Source organism: Ahaetulla prasina, chromosome 2, assembly GCF_028640845.1.
Source record: "Ahaetulla prasina isolate Xishuangbanna chromosome 2, ASM2864084v1, whole genome shotgun sequence".
NCBI lineage: Eukaryota > Metazoa > Chordata > Lepidosauria > Squamata > Colubridae > Ahaetulla > Ahaetulla prasina.
This window is the reverse complement of record NC_080540.1, coordinates 300684915-300706702: the sequence shown is the minus strand read 5'-3', so window position 1 is coordinate 300706702 and position 21788 is coordinate 300684915. Positions and strand designations below refer to the sequence as shown.

Sequence of the window (21788 nt, the reverse complement as noted above, 5' to 3'; positions counted from 1 at the left end):
AATAGTCTGACAGTGTTGAGGGAATTATTTGTTTAGCAGAGTGATGGCCTTCGGGAAAAAACTGTTCTTGTGTCTAGTTGTTCTGTTGTGCAGTCCTCTATAGCGTCGTTTTGAGGGTAGGAGTTGAAACAGTTTATGTCCAGGATGCGAGGGATCTGCAAATATTTTCACGGCCCTCTTCTTGATTCGTGCAGTATACAGGTCCTCAATGGAAGGCAAGTTGGCAACTTGGTGGTTTTCTTGCAGATGTTTGATGACACAAGTAGGTAACATCATCAGTGTTAGAAGGGAGTGGGGTTTGCTGTCTCTATCTGGGCCTGAACCACGAATGCTGCCCTTGTGTCAGTCAAACCTTTTGCTTCTTCTGAGTCAGGATTTTTCTCCCTCCCCTGTGGTCCGCCTTTCATGTTGCATTTCCCCGTCTCTTCTTCAGATGTCAAAAAAAAAATCCGATTTGCGCTGAATTAAGCGGCAGGGGGTCTCCTGCATCGCCTTCCCTGCCTTTTCTCCACCGGAAATGTTCCTTTTTTTCCCTTAACTCGTGCTCTCACCCCTGCAGCATCAATACCGCGAGTGCCAGGAACTGCTCAGCCTCTATCAGAAATATCTCTCCGAGCAGCAGGAAAAACTCACCCACTCCCTTTCCGAGCTGGAGGCCACGAAGCAGAAGGAGCATCAGGTGAGCCTCTCTTCCGCCAACTCTCCCGTCGCTTAGTTTCTCAAATGCCTGCCTTTGTCTCCTGCACTTTCTTATTTTTTCACAAACGACTCACGGCGGCAAACATATCCGACAGTGTCGTGTTTTCCCTGTGACGACAACCAGGGTGAGGTGGATTGGGCTGAGAGAGACGGACTGGCTTAAAGTCACCCAGCTGGCTGTCATAGCTAAGGCAGAACTAGAACTCACTGTCTCCTGGTGATTGGTCCAGGGTCACCCAGCTGGCTTTCACTCTGAAAGTGGGACTAGAACTCACAGTCACCTGGTCATCGAAAGTCACCCAGCTGGCTTTCATGGCTAAGGCAGAACTAGAACTCGCTGTCTCCTGGTGATTGGTCCAAGGTCACCCAGCTGGCTTTCACTCCGAAAGTGGGACTAGAACTCACAGTCACCTGGTGATTGAAAGTCACCCAGCTGGCTTTCATGGCTAAGGCAGAACTAGAACTTACTGTCTCCTGGTGATTGGTCCAGGGTCACCCAGCTGGCTTTCACTCCAAAAGTGGGACTAGAACTCACAGTCACCTGGTGATTGAAAGCCACCCAGCTGACTTTCATGGCTAAGGCAGAACTAGAACTCACTGTCTCCTGGTGATTGGTCCAAGGTCACCCAGCTGGCTTTCACTCCGAAAGTGGGACTAGAACTCACAGTCACCTGGTGATTGAAAGTCACCCAGCTGGCCTTCATGGCTAAGGCAGAACTAGAACTCACAGACTAGGTTTGTGGAGTAGGAGTAGGAGGACTGTAGGGTCCTTGGTGCTCTCCAAGCTTGGTGGTTTTCTTGCAGATGTTTCATGACCCAACTAGGTAACATCATCAGTGCTAGAAGACAATGGGGTTTGCTGCCTGCGTCTATACAAGTGACTTGTCAATGTTGATGGGAATATTCTGTGGGCCTCTGTGGCTCAGACTGGTAAGACAGTCTGTTATTAACACAGCTGCTTGCAATTACCGCAGGTTCAAGTCCCACCAGGCCCAAGGTTGACTCAGCCTTCCATCCTTTATAAGGTAGGTAAAATGAGGACCCAGATTGTTGGGGGCAATAAGTTGACTTTGTATATAATATACAAATGGATGAAGACTGTTGCTTAACACAATGTAAGCCGCCCTGAGTCCTTGGAGAAGGGCGGGATATAAATGCAAATAGTAAAAAAAAATTCTTGGAGGCTCCTTAGTTAGGCTATTGTTCAGCATTAATTTTGTTTGTGTGACTCACTGTGTTTTACTTCTTGAGGAAACCTTACTTCCTTTCCAACACTGATCAGGAAACATCCGAAAGAAAACAACCAAGCTCAGAGAGCACAATCCCCCTGGTGACTTCAAAAAACTAATTACACGGTGGATGAAGCAAAGTCACCATGACAGAAAGGCAAGGGAGTGGAATAACATGGAGGAACTTGGATGGGCTTCCTTGCAAGAATCACGGAGGGGAAATCCCAGGTGGAAAAATGCATTCAAGAATCCCAAAGGTGCTTCTTCAAAAGGCCACTGGACCTTGCGTTTTCCTTGAAGATGTTGTTGTGACTCCAGCCCCCGAACCTGGCCCCATGCCCGAAAGTGACTCCGAGAGTGTGAGGGGGAAGAGCCGGTAAGGCTTACCTCGGGAGCACCGATTCCTTTGGCTCAGCTCCAGGAGCCAGAACCAGACCAGTCGGAGGACGTAATGAGGCCGTCATCCCCTGATTCGTCCCTTCCCCAGGCTACGCCTTCAGACCCAGCTGATAATAATCATCAAGCTTGGCTTGACCCGCGCTTCAGAAGATTAGAGAGGCGGGGTCATCAAAAGGAAGGGTGGGGCTTCCTTTTGATGACGCTTTTGATGAGGATATATAAGGAACTTTGGGACTGCTCTCACTCCACGGGAAGCAAAGTTAGGTGATCCGTTTCAAAAAGAGCTGAAAGTCTTGCTACGTGAGTCATTTGTTTGAACTTTGGCAGGCAGCTGCGATTTCTCTGCCAGGACTGATAAGAGCCGTGAATCCACTGGCTGAAGGCCAGCTCGTGGGTCTGAAGTGGGGAAGGAGACAGAACAGATGTTTTGCTTCTCATTCAGAGGTGGGCTTTCAGCAAGGGGTTCTGTGCCCAGTTGCTGGGGGTGTGTGGCCATGGTGGGCGTGGCCTCCTGCACCACGACGGGGGTGGGTGGGTGGCGGCATTTTTGCCCTCCCTGGGCTCTGGAGGCTTTCCTTGAGCCTCCAAGAGGGCGAAAATGGCCTTCCCAGGCTCCGGAAGCCCTCTGGAGCAGCGGTCACCAATTGGTGGTCCTTGGACCACTGGTGGTCCGTGAAAAAATTTTGGTGGTCCCCAGAAAAATTATTTGAGTTTTTTAATACTGCACTAAATCAGGGGTCCTCAAACTATGGCCCTCAGCCGGATACATTCATTGAATGTTTGTGCTGCTGTGAAGAGTCTCCCCCGTTGGGGATTTTTTTGTGTGGGTCGGAAGGGGGCAGAAATTCCGACTTGGGGGCTGCTTCAGCCTCCTGGTGCAGGGCTTTGGGCAAAGGCTGGAAGGAAGAGCCGCTGGTGGCAAAGAGCCAGAGGGCCTTGTTCCATTGGGTCTGCATCATGAACATCATCTCAGCCTGCTGAGCCACTAGGCGCCGGTACCTGGCCTTGCACTCTCGCAGATCTTCCCTCTGCTTGGAAAGCCTATGCTCCTAGTCCTCAGTGAAGTGCTTCTGCTGAGCCTCCTTCTCACTCAATCCAATTTGAACTGAGCTGTTTTGCCAACTCTTTCTCGTGGTGGCTGCTTAGCTCCAGCAACTGCTTTCCGTTAGGGCCCTAAAGAGCCCGGGCGGGCAGGTGAGGAGTAGCGAGTAGAGGCTGGCAAGGTGCCCCTCGACGTGACAGTGAGTTGGCCACACCCACCCAGTCACATGACCATCTTGCCACGCCCACCCAGCCAGTCATTAGGCAGATCATATTAGTGGTCCACAGGATTTAAAATTATGAATTTAGTGGTCCCTGAAGTCTGAAAGGTTGGGGACCCCTGGGATAGGTGGTACCTTGCTCAATAGTAGTACCTGTGAGAGGGATCTTGGAGTCCTAGTAGACAACCATTTAGATAGGAGCCAGCCGTGTGCAGCAGCTGCCAAAAAAGCCAACACAGTTCTGGGCTGCATAAACAGAGGGATAGAATCAAGATCACGTGAAGTGTTGATACCACTTTATAATTCCTTGGTAAGGCCACACTTGGAATCCTGCATCCAGTTTTGGTCGCCACGATGTAAAAAAGATGTTGAGACTCCAGAAAGAGTGCAGAGAAGAGCAACAAAGATGATTAGAGGACTGGAGGCTAAAACATAAGAAGAAAGGTTGCAGGAACTGGGTATGTCTAGTTTAATGAAAAGAAGGACTACGGGGGACATGATAGCAGTCTTCCAATATCTCAGGGGCTGCCACAGAGAAGAGGGAGTCAAACTATTCTCCAAAGTACCTGAGGGCAGGACAAGAAGCAATGGGTGGAAATTAATCAAGGAGAGAAGCAACTTAGAACTAAGGAGAAATTTCCTGATAGTGAGAACAATGAATCAGCAGAACAACTTGCCTGCAGAAGTTGTGAATGCTCCAACACTGGAAGTTTTTAAAATGATGTTGGATAACCGTTTGCCTGAAGTGGTGTAGGGTTTCCTGCCTAAGCAGGGGGTTGGACTAGAAGACCTCCAAGGTCCCTTCCAACTCTGTTATTCTATTCTATTCTAAATTCCTTTTTCACCTCTGATTGGTGGTTCTCTGAGACACCACAGATGAGCTGAGATGAAAAGGCCTTAGAATCACAGTCTATTGCCTCCATTTCAACTTTTCTCTTGACATGAGTTCCAGAGCTTTAGGGATGCGGGGGTGGGGGGATGGTGTGAAAATGATTTAAGACAGAGCTCTCGTGGAGTCAATAATCAGTAACTGGAACGTGGGTCTTTTCTCTCTCTCTCTCTTTTCTTTCTTTCTTTCTTTCTTTTTTCTTTTTGTATGTGCGTCCGAGATAAAGTTAATTCCATTTGAAAAGATACTTAAGGTGACACGAATTGAATTATTCAAACCGGCTTTCTCAGCATTAACTCTAGGTTAATATCTCATGATGCCTCCGGTTTCATTACTGGAGTTTTTAAGGACGTAACTTTTTATAATAAATTCAATACCGAGAGAAGCCGGGCTGAAATTGGTTTACTTACTTACTTAAAAAAAAGAAAAGCAGCATTAATTGCAAAAGCGAATATTAAAATGGTCACCGAACTTGACTCGAGACAGATATGGAAATAACCCTTCTAACCAGGGTGGGCCGAGCCACGCAAATCTGCTCTTATAATGTTAAAAATGTGGAAATATCGTTTAAGGGGTTTCCATCAAGAAGAATTGGAGACCTGTTTCTCAGCTGCTGTGCTGTGACCTTCCTTGTTTGCAGAAGTCAGGGCTTCTGGTGGCTCAGACTGCTAAGACAGTCTGTTATTAACAGCAGCTGCCTGCAATTACTGCAGGTTCAAGTCCCACCAGGCCCAAGGTTGACTCAGCCTTCCATCCTTTATAAGGTAGGTAAAATGAGGACCCAGATTGTTGGGGGGGCAATAAGTTGACTTTGTATATAAATACACAAATAGGATGAAGACTATTGCTTGACATAGTGTAAGCCGCCCTGAGTCTTCGGAGAAGGGCGGGATATAAATGCAAATAATAATAATAAAAAAGTCTACAGATATTCAGAAAAACCACCTCTTTTCCAGGTTATGGACCTAATTATAAAGTTAGGTTATCGCCTCCAAGGGATGGAAAAATCCACTTGGTTTGGACCAGGGGGGAAATCCGGCAGGTTCTGGAGAACCGGTAGCAGAAATTTTGAGCAGTTCGGAGAACCGGCAAATACCACCTCTGGCTGGTCCCAGAGTGGGGTGGGAATGGAGATTTTGCAGTATCCTTTCCCCAGGAGTGGGGTGGGAATGGGGATTTTGCAGTATCCTTCCCCTGCCACGCCCACCAAGCCACACCACACCACGCCCACCAAGCCACACCACACCACGCCCACCAAGCCACGCCCGCAGAACCGGTAGTTAAAAAAAAAATTGGATTTCGCCATTGGTTTGGATGGACATGATTTTGTCTCCCTGAATGGCCTCCGGGCTAAGTGTAAAGTCTTTAGGAAACCAAAGTGGGCTGCCGGTTTGACGTTGTGGCTCCTCTGGAGGTTCAAGATGTGTAGGGATTCTGGGACGTAGAGTTTCGTCCCTTTCCACGCTAGGTCCTCTCTTTTTGTCATGATGCGTCGGTTGTTTCAGAACCAGGGGGTCCGCTAGCAGTTCGGTTTTGAGTTTCGTGGTTAGATCGCTTGCGGGTTGGTCTTGCCGGTTGCGGCGTTGTCGTCTGATGGTCACTTGGGCGGCTGTTTGGGTAGGGGAGACGAAGGCGTCTACTACCTCCTCCTGTTCGCAGTTGTACTGGAGCATGCAGGAGAGGGAGTCAGCTAGAACAAGGGTCTCCAACCTTGGCAACTTTCAGACTTGTGGACTTCAACTCCCAGAACTCTGGAAGTTGAAGTCCACAAGTCTGAAAGTTGCCAAAGCTGGAGACCCCTGAGCTAGAAGGTTCCTCCACCCTGAGATGTGCTTTAGCACGAATTCGAATCGATTGAAGTATTGAGCCCAGCGGACTTGTTTGGACGATAGCTTTCGTAGTGTCTGAAGGGCCTTGTTCTGTCCTCCCTCGCCTCCGTCCAAGTGATGGCTTAATTAGCCAGCACTATCAGCTCTGGCAGCAGAATAGCCAGCGTATGCCAAGAGCCTCCGTTATCTTCCACGACGCTGGTGAGTCATCTAGAAACAAACTTCAGCTCTTAATCAGTGGATTTGCCTGTTACAAAGAGACACAGCAGCTCTCGCTGCCTTTTATATCCTGTGGGTTGTGGCTCCATGACTCAGCACTTCCTAGGCCTGCTCCATCCTTGCTTCTGTTGTTCCCTCCTCTCCTGCCTACGAAACCTAGGGTCCAACCAAGCCTGATTGCCATCAGCTGGGTCTGAAGGCGTGGCCTGGGGGGGAAAAGAGTCAGGGGACGGAGGCCTCGTTATCTCTTCCACCTGGCCTGCCTCTGGCTCCTGGAGCTGAGCCAGGGAAGCTGGTGCTCCCGAGGTAAGTTCTGACGGCCCTTCCCCCTCACTGTCCAAGTCACTTTCTGGCAGCAGACCCGGCTCTAAGTCACTTTCTGGCAGGAGGGCCGGCTCGGGGGGCGTAGATACAACAGGCCTCCAAATTTTTGTGGTTGGTCCAGACTTCATTTATTTGACATTCATTCATCAGACATGACGGCTCATGATTTAACTAGGGCATCTGTTGGAACCCTGACACCATGAGGATCTTCTCTAGATGGTCTTCCTGCCTTAGATAAAAAAACTATCTGGGTGACTTGTGGACTTCGACTCCCAGAATTCCCCAGCCAGCCATGGCAACCCCGCTCCCTTCTGGAGCTGAGTCACGCCAGCTGGGGAATTATGGGAGTCAAAGTCCACAGGTTTTAAAAGTTGCCAAATTTGGAGATCCCCTGCCCTCGAAGGAGATCTTCAGATTACTCCAAGGTGGAAGCAGAGGCACAATTCTGACTAGGTTGGGTTTCTTCGGAGAAATGGGTGCTTTGGTCTTTTGGTTGGCCTAAGGTAGGGGTCGGCAACCTTAAACACTCAAAGAGCCACAAAGCTTCTAACTGGAATCCCCCCCCCCGTTCAATTCTGGAGCCGACCAGAAGTCCGGTTCCCCCACTATCCTCCTACCATGGCGTCCTTCTTCCTCTACCTTTCCTAACCGAAAGTCCTATCAATTGTGGAGCCGGCCAGTGAGAAGGAGCCACAGCAGAGGGATGAAAGAGCCACATGCGGCTCCAGAGCCACAAGTTGCTGACCCCTGGCCTAAGGTCACTGCCATTGTAGCCCCAGTTCAGACTTTTAAGTTGACTGCTAACATGACATTAAAAAAGGAAAAACTAACTAGACAATTTTCCTGTCCCAACTTGTGAACTTTGGGACCCAAAATGCAACACCCTTGCAGTTAAGACAAAGGCCAGAGATGGTGAGTTCTAGTCCTGCCCTAGGCATGAAAGCCAGCTGAATGATTTTGGGCCACTCACCAGAAGATAGGGAGTTCTAGTCCCACCTTACGCATGAAAGCTGAATAGCTGACTTTGAGCCAATCACCAGGCGATGGTGAGTTCTAGTTCTGCCTTAGGCATGAAAACTATCTGGGTGACTTTAGGCTAATCACCAGATGGTGAATTCTAGTGCTGCCTTAGGAGGAAGATTAGACATGTTCACCATCTTCAATGGTTTATAAAACAGCTCTGAGCTGAAGAAGCTTCTTGGATGCGAAGCGAAATGTTTTCAAGGAAAATCCAGAAAGTCCAGTTGCCTCTTGAAAAAGCAAGCGCTTTTGGGACTCATCCCATCACGCAAAAAGAAAATGAGGAATATAATGTTGTGACCCAGGCCCAAGTAGGTAGTAGGAAACTCAGTCAGTGAAAAAACAAACAAACTTTATTCGAACAGCTGAGGATTACTTCATTCTCAGTGTAGTTCAACTAAATTAAAGCAAATTCCTCCCAACACAAATTCCTCAGTCCTATCACCAGCCTTGGTCCAATTAGGCAAACTGCCAAAAGCCTTTCTTGGCAAAAGTTCAGAAGACACTGGTACAAAATAAATGCAAGAAGACAAAGCTATCAACATTGTTTTCCGGCAAAGAGCCCAAACGCCTTTGCTGGTCTTTTAAGCCTTATGGGTGGGGCCGATCATCTCTTGGTCCAACTCCCAAGTCATCCTCTCTGCTTGAGCTGCTCTTGCCTTCTGGCAGCTCTTCTCATGCCTGCATTAGGAGCATGCTCCTGTTCCTCTGCCTCTCTACTATCAGTCTCTGGAGGCTCCGGAGTCGGCACCTCACTCTCCGATGGCCCTGGCCCCACCTCAGCCTCCGACGCAGAGCCCTCATCTGGGCCTTTCCCAGCCTCCAGGACTGGCCCACGCTCTTCCTCAGCCTCCTCATTGTCCAACTCCATTGCCAGCTCTGCAGGCTGCTGGCGGAGCACAACAGATTTCAGTCTGTCGAAGTTTCCTAAGTGGCAAAAGTGATACAACAAGGACTTAAGAGGCAAGAGTTTTAACACAGACAAAAAACCCTGATCGAAGGAGTAGACATGCATGTATGAATATGTACCTGTGTAACTCTCCATCTAAAATTGAGGCGTAAGAAGCATCTTATACATAACGCTTGGGTGAAGGCCAGAGGTGGCATTCAGCCGGTTCAGGCCAGTTTGGCCAAACCGGTAGTGGAATTCGCTGGTGGGCCTGCCCACCCGCCCCAACTCCAAGTCAGAAGGTGCATGAGCGAGCAAAGCACATTTGCGGAAGGCCAGGCATATGTGTGGGCAGCGCGCGCACGAAAACCAGTGGTAAAGGTAAGTGAAACCCAACTCCTGGTGAAGACCCTGCGCTCCTAACGTTCTCAGGCCCAAGTCCCATTCCGGGTCTCCGTTGCTGGCACGAGGCAGCATAGGACGATGGGTGATGAATGCAGTAGGCAGGCAGCTTCCTGTTGAAGGTAGCTTTTCAAAGTATAAATTAGCCTTCGGAGCATTTATCATTTGCAATAGCAGCTTTATAAATTATACACCGTGAATTTATGGCCCAGCCATTTCTCTCCTAGCTTTGTCCCAGGATCCAACAGAATGAGAAAGGGGCAGGGGTGAAATGCTCCCGCTTCTGACCGGATCTTGTGATCCGGTAGCGATCATGGCCAGTGGTTCGGTGAGCCGGTAGTAATGGTGGAGCAAAGCTCCACTCACCCGCCTGGCTGTCATTACTTCCTGGTTTTAACCAGGAAATAATGTGTTTTTTACCTTCTGCACATGCGCAGAAGGTTATGCGCATGCACAGAAGGTGTCAGGGTTCCAAGGAACGCCCCCAACGAAATAAAGCTCTGAGGCTTGAGGTTCCTCAAAGTTCCAATTTATTAGAGATGTCATGTTGGCACAGCTGGGAAAACCCGAAACTGAAAGCTTCCAGGTTTTCCACACCCGGCTGACAGTTCACAGCCCTGCCCCACACCCACAAGTTCATCACATTGTCCAATCAACTCTTCACACACAACTGGATACAATCTTCAGGCAGTCTCCATCAGACGCAGGCAAAAGTCCTTGAATACGGAATGTTGTTATGACTGATTTTCTACCACTCCAACAACAAACCCCTCCCAACTTCCCCTGCTAAAATATGTGGCTGTTAAGAAGCAAAAAAATAAATAATTGCCTTCCAAAACTGACAGAAGGTCTGTGCATGCCTTACCCCAAAAGGGTAAGGAAGATAAGTAGATTTCACCCCTAAAAAGGGGATTATTTTATTGTGGGGGACAGCATGGAAGAAGGGGGAACTGACATCTCCTCTCTCATTCTAGCTGGCTGCAAGGAGTGTTTCCCTCCAGGTGGTCCTCGACATACAACCATTCGTTTAGTGACCGTTCGGATTTACAGTGTCACCAAACATGAGCCAGCCGTGTGCTGCAGCGGCCAAAAAAGCCAACACAGTTCTAGGCTGCATAAACAGAAGGATAGAATCAATCTACATGTTTCCAACCTATACGGTCCTGGGCTTACTTTTGCCAATTGGGCTCACTGTACTTGCTGATGTGGTCGCTCCATCTTGTTTGAGGTCTTTTTCGTGGACGCTTTTGATCAAGTGGGATCCATTCTATGACTGCCTTGGTCCTCCTGCCCTCAGTTCTTCTTGCTAGGTGGCCAGCCCATTTCCATTTCCATTCTATTACTCTTTTGATGGCATCGTATACTTTCATTGCTTGTACATAAAAGAGTAGATTCTCTCTCTCTCTCTCTCTCTCTCTCTCTCTCCTGTGTTTTCCCGAAAATAAGACCCTGTCTTATATTTTTTTGAACCCTGAAATAAATGCTTGGCCTTATTGCCATGTGCTCAAAAGCCCGACTGGGCTTATTATCAGGATGTCTTCTTTTGGGGAAAGCAGAGCATCTATCTATCTATCTATCTATCTATCTATCTATCTATCTATCTATCTATCTATCTATCTATCTATCTATCTATCTATCTATCATCTATCTATCTATCTATCTATCTATCTATCTATCTATCTATCTATCTATCTATCTATCTATCTATCTATCTATCTATCTATCTATCTATCTATCTATCTATCTATCTATCTATCTATCTATCATCTATCTATCTATCTATCTATCTATCTATCTATCTATCTATCTATCATCTATCTATCTATCATCTATCTATCTATCTATCTATCTATCTATCTATCTATCTATCTATCTATCTATCTGTTGTGTCTGCGCCCCCCGAGCCGGCCCTCCTGCTGGAAAGTGAGGGGGAAGGGCCATCACGACTTACCTCGGGAGCACCAACTTCCCTGGCTCAGCTCCAGGAGCCAGAGACAGGCCAGGTGGAAGAGATAACGAGGCCTCCGTTCCCTGATTCTTCTCCCCCCAGGCCATGCCTCCAGACCCAGCTGATGGCAATCAGGCCTGGCTGGACCCTAGGTTTCGTAGGCAGGAGAGGCGGGAACAACAGAAGCAGGGGTGGGCAGACCTAGGAAGTGCTGAGTCATGGAGCCACACCCCACAGAATATAAAAGCAGCGAGGGCTGCTATGCCTCTTCGTAGCAGGCAAATCAACTGTTTGACTAGAGCTGAAGTACTGTTTGTTGACTCATCGGCATCAAGGGAGATAACAAAGACACATGGCAGACGCTCGCTTGTTTGCTGCCAGAGCTGATAGTGCCAGCTAATTAAGCCATCGCTCGGATGGAGGCAAGGGGGGACAGAACACTATCTATCTATCTATCTATCTATCTATCTATCTATCTATCTATCTATCTATCTATCTATCTATCTATCTATCATCTATACTGATTGTCTATCATCTATTTATCTATCTCTAGCATCACTGTTGATCATTATCATCTTTATCTATTTATCTATCTATCATCTATATTGATCATCTATCTATCTTCTACCTACCTACCTATCTAATCTATAGTTTATATTTACAAGAAACGATGCCATCAAGAGAGTAAAAGAATCCGCTGGCTAGATATCCCTTTTTGAGAATAAAATTTCAGGAGAACGTGTTGTTCTCTCGGCAATTAGACTTTTTAAATGTTTGGAAAACAAATTCTTTATACAAGCGAATGCCGGCGGAGGCAAATAAGCTGGAAAAAAACTCCCGGAGGTGGGCTATAATGCATCTTTTTTTTTAAAAAAAAAAGCTTTGCACGATAGCTTGTTCAAAAGCACAGCTGGCCACAATAAACCTGGTTTCCTTTTTTCTTTGCGTGTAATTTACTGCCCTCCTGACCTATATAAACATCAACATTGCTTTGGCATCACCGAGCAGTCTAAATACATGCTCGGAGGCGCTGGTGCGGGTTTTAAATATTGCATGTGTAAAAAGTTTTGTAAGCAGGTCCTTTGGAAGTGGAAAACATTATATTTCCATCGGCTGCAACAGCTTCGGCCCCGGGGAAGTTGAGATCTTTAGGATTGTGGGAAGAGTTCTGGTTTTTGTTTCGAAGGACGAACCCAGCGGACTGGAATTTCCTTCCCCCCACCTTCCTCCCTCCTTCTTCCCACCTTCTCTTCCTCCCTCCCTTTGCTCCTTCTCTCCTCCCTCCCTCCTTCCTTCCACCTTCTCTCCCTTCCTCCCTCCCTCCCTCCCTCCCTCCCTTCCTTCCTTCCTTCCTTCCTTCCTTCCTTCCTTCCTTCCTTCCTTCCTTCCTTCCTTCCTTCCTTCCTTCCTTCTTTCCTCCCACCTTCTCTCCCTTCCTCCTTCCTTCCTTCCTCCCACCCTCTCTTCCCTCCTTCCTCCCTCCTTCCTCCCACCTTCTCTCCCTCCCTCCCTTTGCTCCTTCTCTCCTCCCTCCCTCCTTCCTTCCACCTTCTCTCCCATCCTCCCTCCCTCCCTCCCTCCCTCCCTTCCTTCCTACCTTCCTTTCCTTCCCTTCCTCCCACCTTCTCTCCCTTCCTCCCTCCCTTCCTCCCTCCCACCCTGTCTTAACATAACATAACATAACATCAGAGTTGGAAGGGACCTTGGAGGCCTTCTAGTCCAACCCCCTGCCCAGGCAGGAAACCCTACACCATCTCAGACAGATGGTTATCCAACATTTTCTTAAAAATTTCCAGTGTTGGAGCATTCACAACCTCTGAAGGCAAGTCGTTCCACCTATTAATTGTTCTAACTGTCAGGAAATTTCTCCTTAGTTCTAAGTTGCTTCTCTCCTTGATCAGTTTCCACCCATTGCTTCTTGTTCTACCCTCAGGTGCTTTGGAGAACAGCCCGACTCCCTCTTCTTTGTGGCAACCCCTGAGATATTGGAACACAGCTATCATGTCTCCCCTAGTCCTTCTTTTCATTAAACTAGACATACCGAGTTCCTGCAACCGTTCTTCATATGAACGTCTCATATGAACGTCTTCCTTCCATCCTTCCAACAACTAAGCCATTCTTCAAATTGTGTGTGCCAGCAACAGATGGTGTAATTGCAGGGTCTTAGATGCACAGGGCTGAGGAGGAGGAGGAGGAGGACGACGACTGTGGGGTCCTTAGTGCTCTCCGAGACCCGTTGTTTTCTTGCAGACGTTTCACGACCCAGCTAGGTTACATCATCAGTGCTAGAAGGGAGCGGGGTTTTCCTCTTCGTTCGTACGTTAGTGGCTTGGCCGGCCAGTGTTGTTGGGGAATGGTCTGGGTAAGTTCCTTGATTAGGCTGCGGTTAATTGTTAGATTGTGATGTTTATATTCCTTGCAGTCCTCTGGTCATTAATACTCCCCCTGAGAGTCGTTGAGGGGACTTGGAGGTTCATCTGTGCCCTCGGGGATGGGGGTCACCTTAATAGTGCAAATGGGTGTGGAGCCTTCTTGGAACTGCTGAAAGGACAGTGTGGTTCAGGTGAGCCTGAGGGCACAGGTAAACCTCCAAGTAGCCTCAGGGACTCTCAGAGAGAGCGCTAACAACCAGAGGACTGCAAGGAATAGAAATCCTTCCATTCTCTACAACAAAGCCGGTTGGTACCTTTCATCAGAACGGATGAAGCTTCTCGGATGAGAAGCGAAAGGTCTTCAAGGAAAAAAACAAAGTCCAGTTGCCTTTCGAAAAAGCATTTTTGGGTGCTTTTTGGGATCTCGGTGCTAGCGGCCCCAGAGAGAAGCAATTTAGGGTCTCTGCAGCCGTGGCCGTCATGAGTTTCCTCAGTTTGTTTTCAAGTGTCCCGTTTTTTGGGGTGGTTTTTTTTTTGCCTCGTTTTTCCAATGAAGCCGGTGAATTAGAAAAAAAAATCTTAAGTGCAATAATGGTTTTGAATCGCCACCTGTCTCTAGTCTCCTTTTTTTTCATGCGCCTCCCTTAGTGCGCATCTCTTGAGAAACTCTGGATAAACAAGGCAATTAAACTTCTGTCCTTTCGTTTCGGCGTGATTTTTGTACGAACATCTTTCTTAAAAAGCCAGGATTTTGGATCTTTCTTTCTTTCTTTCTTTTTTGTTTGTTTACATTTATATCCCGCCCTTCTCCGAAGACTCAGGGCGGCTTACAGTGTATAAGGCAATAGTCTCATCCTATTTGTATATTTTTTACAAAGTCAACTTATTGCCCCCCCAACAATCTGGGTCCTCATTTTACCTACCTTATAAAGGATGGAAGGCTGAGTCAACCTTGGGCCTGGTGGGACTAGAACCTGCAGTAATTGCAGGCAGCTGTGTTTTAATAACAGGCTTTACCAGCCTGCGCTATTCACCGGCCCTTTGAAGCATTGCACTTAATTTTGGGGTTTCCCCCCCCCCAGAAGCTAGGTTCAAAGTCTCAGTGATGTCTCCTTTCTACAACGGCTTTTTTCCCCCCAGCTATAGATCCGGATACGTAGATAAATAAATGTTTCGGGGATTGCAAGCAGGTCTCGAGGCAGGAGCACCATTGAGGCCCATAGTCCCGCCGCTAAGCTAGACAGGTGTTCGGTGCATTTGGCACCACTTTATGACCATTCTTGCCACAGTTGTTAAGTGAATCACGGCAGTTCTTAAGTACGCAAAATGGTTGTTAAGTGAATCTGGCATCCCTGTTGACTCTAACAGAATATCAGCATTTGAAGGGACCTTGAAGGTCTTCAGTCCAATACCCTGCTTAAGCCAGTCCCCTCCCTCCCTCTGGCATCTCCCTCCCTCCCTCCCTTCCTCCCTTCCTTCCTTCCTTCCACCTTCTCTCCCACCCTCTCCTCCTTCTCTCCTTCCTCCCTCCCTCCCTCCCTTCCCTCCCTCCTTCCTCCCACTTCTCTCCCTCCCTCCCTCTGTTCCTTCTCTCCTCCCTCCCTCCTCCCTCCCACCCTCTCTTCCTTCCCTCCTTCCTTCCCTCCCTCCTTCCTCCCACTTCTCTCCCTCCTTCCTTCCTTCCTCCCTCCTCCTCCACCTTCTCTCCTTCCTCCTTCCTTCCTCCCTCCTTCCTCCCACTTCTCTCCCTCCTTCCTTCCTCCTCCTCCCTCCCATCTTCTCTCCTCCTTCCTTCCTTCCTCCCTCCTTCCTCCCACTTCTCTCCTCCCTCCCTCTGTTCCTTCTCTCCTCCCTCCCTCCTCCCTCCCACCTTCTCTCCTTCCTCCTTCCTTCCCTCCCTCCTTCCTCCCACTTCTCTCCCTCCTTCCTCCCTCCCTCCTCCCTCCCATCTTCTCTCCCTCCCTCCCTCTGTTCCTTCCTGCCTTCTCTCCCACCCTTCCTCCCTCCCTTCCTTCCTCCCTCCCTCCCTCCCTTCCTACCTATTATCGATCATCTTTTTGTCTGTCTGACTAACCAAGCAATCAACCTCCCTACTATCACTGGTGATGTTCCCTAGTTGGGTCATGAAACATCTGCAAGAAAACCACCAAGCCCAGAAAGCACCAAGGACCCCACAGTCGTCCTCCTCCTCCATCTTCCTCCTCTTCCTGCACTCCACAAATCCCACTTCTAACACTGATGATGTTACCTAGCTGGGTCATGAAACCTCTGCAACAAAACAACCTAGCTCAGAGAGCTAGGGCCGTGATAGCTCAGGCTGTAAAGAAGCCTGTTATTAGAACACAGTAGCCTGCAATTACTGCAGGTTCGAGCCCGGCCCAAGGTTGACTCAGCCTTCCATCCTTTATAAGGTAGGTAAAATGAGGACCCAGATTGTTGGGGGGGCAATAAGTTGACTTTGTAAAAATATACAAATAGAATGAGACTATTGCCTTATACATTGTAAGCCGCCCTGAGTCTTCGGAGAAGGGCGGGATATAAATGTAAACAAAACAAAAAAAAGAGAGCATTATGGACCCAGAGTCTTCGTCATTGTCCTCCTCCTCCTCCTCCTCCCCCCAAACCCCACTCCCTTCTAGCATTGATGATGTTACCTCATTGGGTCACAAAACGTCTGCAAGAAACCCACCAAGCTCAGAGAGCCCTAAGGACTCCCCGACAGCCATTGTGGTTGCTTGGTGAATGCTCACTTAACGTCAAGAGTGTCGCGAGTCCAAAATCTGCCTTGTTATTGAGTTATTGAGTTGCTCCTTTGGGGCTGAGCGTGCGAATTAATCCAAGGCCCCAGCCTGTAATGCCATTATGAATAATCAGAACATTTTAGCCCCGTCAGTATCGATCGAAGCTCTGCCAATCTTTCTAAGAGACGCTGATGGATGCGATCACTCGGTCCTCCGTTGATTTGAAGCGCCCCACAGCGCATGGCTCACGTCCCGCCATCATGGGGTCCCGGAAATAAATGCTGCAGATTTGGGGGCAAACGTGCAAATCTCGGGCAAGGCCTTTTTGGCCTTTGGTTCTTCCGGAGCGTATGCCATGAAGCAGGGGTCTCCAACCTTGGCAACTTTTAAGACTTGTGGACTTCAACTCCCAGAATTCCTCAGCCAGCTTTGCTTTAAGACTTCCGGATTTCAACTCCTAGAATTCTTCAGCCAGCTTTGCTTTAAGACTTCCGGATTTCAACTCCTAGAATTCTTCAGCCAGCTTTGCTTTAAGACTTGTGGACGTCAACTCCCAGAATTCCTTAGCCAGCTTTGCTTTAAGACTTGTGGACGTCAACTCCCAGAATTCTTCAGCCAGCTTTGCTTTAAGACTTCCGGATTTCAACTCCCAGAATTATTCAGCCAGCTTTGCTTTAAGACTTCCGGATTTCAACTCCCAGAATTCCTCAGCCAGCTTTGCTTTAAGACTTCCGGATTTCAACTCCTAGAATTCTTCAGCCAGCTTTGCTTTAAGACTTCCGAATTTCAACTCCCAGAATTCTTCAGCCAGCTTTGCTTTAAGACTTCCGGATTTCAACTCCCAGAATTCCTCAGCCAGCTTTGCTTTAAGACTTCCGGATTTCAACTCCTAGAATTCTTCAGCCAGCTTTGCTTTAAGACTTCCGGATTTCAACTCCTAGAATTCTTCAGCCAGCTTTGCTTTAAGACTTGTGGACTTCAACTCCCAGAATTCCTCAGCCAGCTTTGCTTTAAGACTTCCGGATTTCAACTCCTAGAATTCTTCAGCCAGCTTTGCTTTAAGACTTGTGGACTTCAACTCCCAGAATTCCTCAGCCAGCTTTGCTTTAAGACTTGTGGACTTCAACTCCCAGAATTCCTCAGCCAGCTTTGCTTTAAGACTTGTGGACTTCAACTCCCAGAATTCCTCAGCCAGCTTTGCTTTAAGACTTGTGGACTTCAACTCCCAGAATTCCTCAGCCAGCTTTGCTTTAAGACTTGTGGACTTCAACTCCCAGAATTCCTCAGCCAGCTTTGCTTTGCTGGCTGAGGAATTCTGGGAGTTTGAAGTCCACAAGTCTTAAAGTTGCCAAGGTTGGAGACCCCTGCCGTGAAGGATGCTCACAGCTTTTCTCCAAAGCCATCGAGCCTCCGACACATATCTTCTCCCGTGGTTCGGAATTTATTTTTGAATTTGCCTTCCCCAATTAGATCACATCAGATCAGATTAACAGAGTTGGAAGGGACCTTGTAGGTCATCTAATCCAACCCCAACCCCACCCAAGCAGGAGACCCTACACCATCTCTGACAGATGGAATTCTAGTCTCTTCTTGAAAGGCTTCAGTGTTGAAGCTCCAGCAACTTCCGAAGGCAACTTCTGTTCCATGGGTTGATAGTTCTCGTTCGCAGAAAATTTCTCCTTATTTCCAGGTTGAATCTCTCCTTGGTCAGTTTCCATCCATTCTTCCTTCTCTGGCCTTTGGGTGCTTTGAAAAAATAGCTTGACCCCATCCTCTCTGTGGCAATCCCTGAGATATTGGAAGACTGCTATCATATCTCCCCTGGTCCTTCTCTTCACTAGACTAGCCATGCCCAGTTCCTGCAACCATTCATCATATGTTTTAGTCTCCAGTCCCTTAATCATCCTGGTTGCTCTTCTCTGCACTCTTTCTAGAGTCTCCACATCTTCTTTATAGTGTGGTGACCAAAACTGGATGCAGTACTCTAGGTGTGGTCTTACTAAGGCTTTATAGAGTGGTATTAATACCTCCCTTGATCTTGATTGTATCCCTCTGTTAATGCAGTTTAGGATTGCATTGGCTTTTTTGGCTGCCGGCTCCTATTTAGCTGGTTGTCCACTAAGACTCCCAAGATCCCTGTCACAGTCACTGCTGTGAGAGAGAGGCTAGGAAGTCCTTGGACCAAAGGACTCTCCCTCCTGCTTTGCAAAGCAGCTCAAGAAAACGCTGCTATTTCTTCTGCAGACCTTCTGTAATCCATATTTTTAACCTTCGGTGAGTTGTCAACCCTCCGTGCTCTCTTAAAACAAATTAAGTGAAAATTGAATTAGTAGCGGTGGGTGCGGAGCGATTTTTTTTTTTTTTTAAATCATCTCGATCGTGAATCTTGGTCTGAAGAACAGCTACGTATTGCATCTCTCAGTGCCTTTTTTTTTTTGCAGCTGCAGCAGTTGAAACCTTTATATTAAAGCATAAACTGGACGGCAATTTCTTTAATCTAAATTATGAGCACGTGGACGGGCGGCGCATTTCAGCTAGGAAGAATTTCTCTGCGTCCATTAAAACTTCCTGGGAAGATGTCCAGGTTGCCTTGAAAATGTCAACAACAAAAGAGCCACTATAAGGCATTGGATTATGGAATGGAGAGATTCAGGTTGAAATTCACCCATCAGTAACCATATAAGCAGCCAGAGTGGAGTCTCCAATGATGGCGCACCCACAACGTCTGGTGGCAAGCTGTTCTACCGGTTAATCATTGTCACTTTCAGGGCGTTTCTGCTTAATAGAATAGAATAGAATAGCATTTTTTATTGGCCAAGTGTGATTGGACACACAAGGAATTTGTCTTGATGCATATGCTCTCAGTACACCGCCCTGAGTCCTTCGGGAGAAGGGCGGTATAAAAATCAAATAAAATAAATAAATAAAAATAAATAGGATAGGATAGAATAGAATAGAATAGAATAGAATAGAATAGAATAGAATAGAATAGAATTTTTTATTGGCCAAGTGTGATTGGACACACAAGGAATTTGTCTTCGGTGCATATGCTCTCAGTGTACATAAAAGAAAAGATACGTTCATCGAGAACCATAAGGTGCAACACTTAATGATAGTCATAGGCTACAAATAAGCAATCAAGAAACGATATCAATATAAATCGTAAGGATGCAAGGAACAAAGTTACAGTCATATTCACATTTCTCCTTAATTCCAGGTTGCTTCTCTCCCTGACTGGTTTCCATCCATGGGGATGCTGGCAGGTAGCAAACATTGACTCATAGCTAATAATGTGGGACTCACCCATGCTTGGTCTTAGCCAAAGGTTAGGAAGAACCAGTTGCAGAGAGGATTTGAACCCAGGCCTCCTGAGTATAGACTAGAATTTAAATTCTGGATTTGCTGTTTCTCCACAGGATATCCATCCACTGGCCATCTTTCATGGCTTTCTAATACACTGTCCCATTCAAACAATCTTGGGGACCCCCAGCAGCGTTATGAGTTGAACCTTTTCTGCTGCTTATTTGAATTAATGTGGCCTTTTATAGGTGACTTTGGAAAGTCAGGATGGGAGCCTTGATAGTGCAATCAAAACTCTAGGGTCCTTGGTGATCTCTGAGCTTGGTTGTTTTCTTGCAGACATTTCATGACCCAACTAGGGAACTTCATCAGTGTTATAAGGGAGTGGGTTTACAGTGAAGGAGAGGAATGGGAGGAGGAAGGAGGGAGGAGGGAGGAAGGAGGAAAAAGAAGGGAGGAGGGTGGTGGGAGAATGAGGAGGACTGTGGGGTCCTTGGTGCTCTTTGAGCTTGGTGGTTTTCTTGCAGACGTTTCATGACCCAACTAGGGAACTTCATCAGTGTTATAAGGAAGTGGATTTACAGTGAAGGAGAGGAATGGGAGGAGGAAGGAGGGAGGAGGGAGAAAGGAGGGAAAAGGAGGGAGGAGGGTGGTGGGAGAATGAGGAGGACTGTGGGGTCCTTGGTGCTCTTTGAGCTTGGTAGTTTTCTTGCAGACGTTTCATGACCCAGCTAGGTAACCTCATCACTGCTAGAAGGGAGGGAAGTTTGCAGAAAAGAGGAGGAGGAAAATGAGGAGGACTGTGGGGTCCTTGGTGCTCTCTGAGCTTGGTTGTTTCTTTGCAAATGTTTTGTGACCCAACTAGGTAACGTCATCAGTGCTAGAAGAGGGAGGGGGAGGGGGAGGAAGGCTGTGGAGTCCTTGCTGCTCTGTGAGCTTGGAAGTTTCCTTGCAGAAGTTTCTTTACCCAACTAGGTAACATCATCACTGCTAGAAGGGAGGGAGGTTTGCAAAAAAGAGGAGGAGGAAGAGGAGAACTTTAGAGTCCTTAGTGCTCTGTGAGTTTTGTTGTTTTCTTGCAGACATTTCATGACCCTAGAAGAGAGTGAGGTCTGCAGAGTGGAGGAGGAGGATTGTGGGGTCCTTGGTGCTCCCTAAGCTTGGTGGTTTTCTTGCAGACGTTTCATGACCCAACTACATAATATCATCAGTGCTAGATGGGAATGGAGTCTGCAGAGTGTAGTAGTAGTAGTAGGATTATTGTCTCCTTCATGCTCTCTGAGTTTAGTAATTTTCCTGCAGACGTTTCATTGCCGAACTAGGTAACATCATCAGTGCTAAAGAAAGTGCTAAAGAAACAGGGGCTTTCCCTATTAGTGTTCACGGGAGGGTTCTTGACTGCAGCATCAAATAAAACGTCTGGATTATTGGTCTAATATTAAGATGAATGGAAGATAGATAGATAATAGAAAGAAAGATAGATAGATGATAGAAAGATAGATAGATAGACAGACAGACAGACAGATAGATGATATAGGATAGATAGATAGATAGATAGATAGATAGATAGATAGATAGATAGATAGATAGATAGATAATAGAAAGAAAGATAGATAGATGATAGAAAGATAGACAGACAGACAGACAGACAGATAGATAGATGATATAGGATAGATAGATAGATAATCAGAAGGAAGGAAGGAAGGAAGATGGATTATAGATAGATGATCAATATAGAGGTAGATAGATAGATAGATAGATAGATAGATAGATAGATAGATAGAGATAATAGGAAGGAAGAAAGATGGATGATAGAGAGAGAGAGAGAGAGAGAGAGAGATAATAGGAAGGTCGGTGGCTTGCTGGCTGGCTGGCTGGGCAGAAGGAGAGACAGATAGAAGAGAATATGTGAGGTTGGTTGCTTTCATGCCGAGGGATTGAACTGGAGTCGGACCAGCCTTTGACGGCTGAAGGGGCAGCTCTCCTGCTGCCGCCAAAGCTGAAACGTCTCCTGAAGTTTTCCAGGACCTCCTCTTCAATTTTCAGGGCTTTTGAGAATAATAATAATAATAAAAAACACCTTTATTTTAAAGAGGGGGGGGGGAGAGAGACTTGCTTTATTCTGAAGTTCCAAGAGTTCCTTTAAAACACCCAAGTTCTGTAGAAATGGAGCTATCTTGACTCAGCTGCCCAGACAAATCGCTTAGTTCTTTTCAAAAAGAAAAAAGAAAAACCCACAAAAAAAGAAATCACATTAAACAGAGCC

The 21788-nt window shown here is 47.2% G+C and overlaps 1 protein-coding gene across 2 annotated transcripts in view; it reads left to right on the top strand.

The window, feature by feature from the left end:
- KIAA1328 (KIAA1328 ortholog) overlaps nucleotides 1-21788 on the top strand; it is a 239458-nt gene that overhangs the window by 99699 nt on the left and 117971 nt on the right. For both annotated transcript variants that reach the window (XM_058171940.1, XM_058171941.1), the window contains exon 6: nucleotides 552-679. In XM_058171940.1, the coding sequence (XP_058027923.1) occupies nucleotides 552-679 (128 nt within the window). The remainder of the gene's footprint in view (nucleotides 1-551; nucleotides 680-21788) is intronic.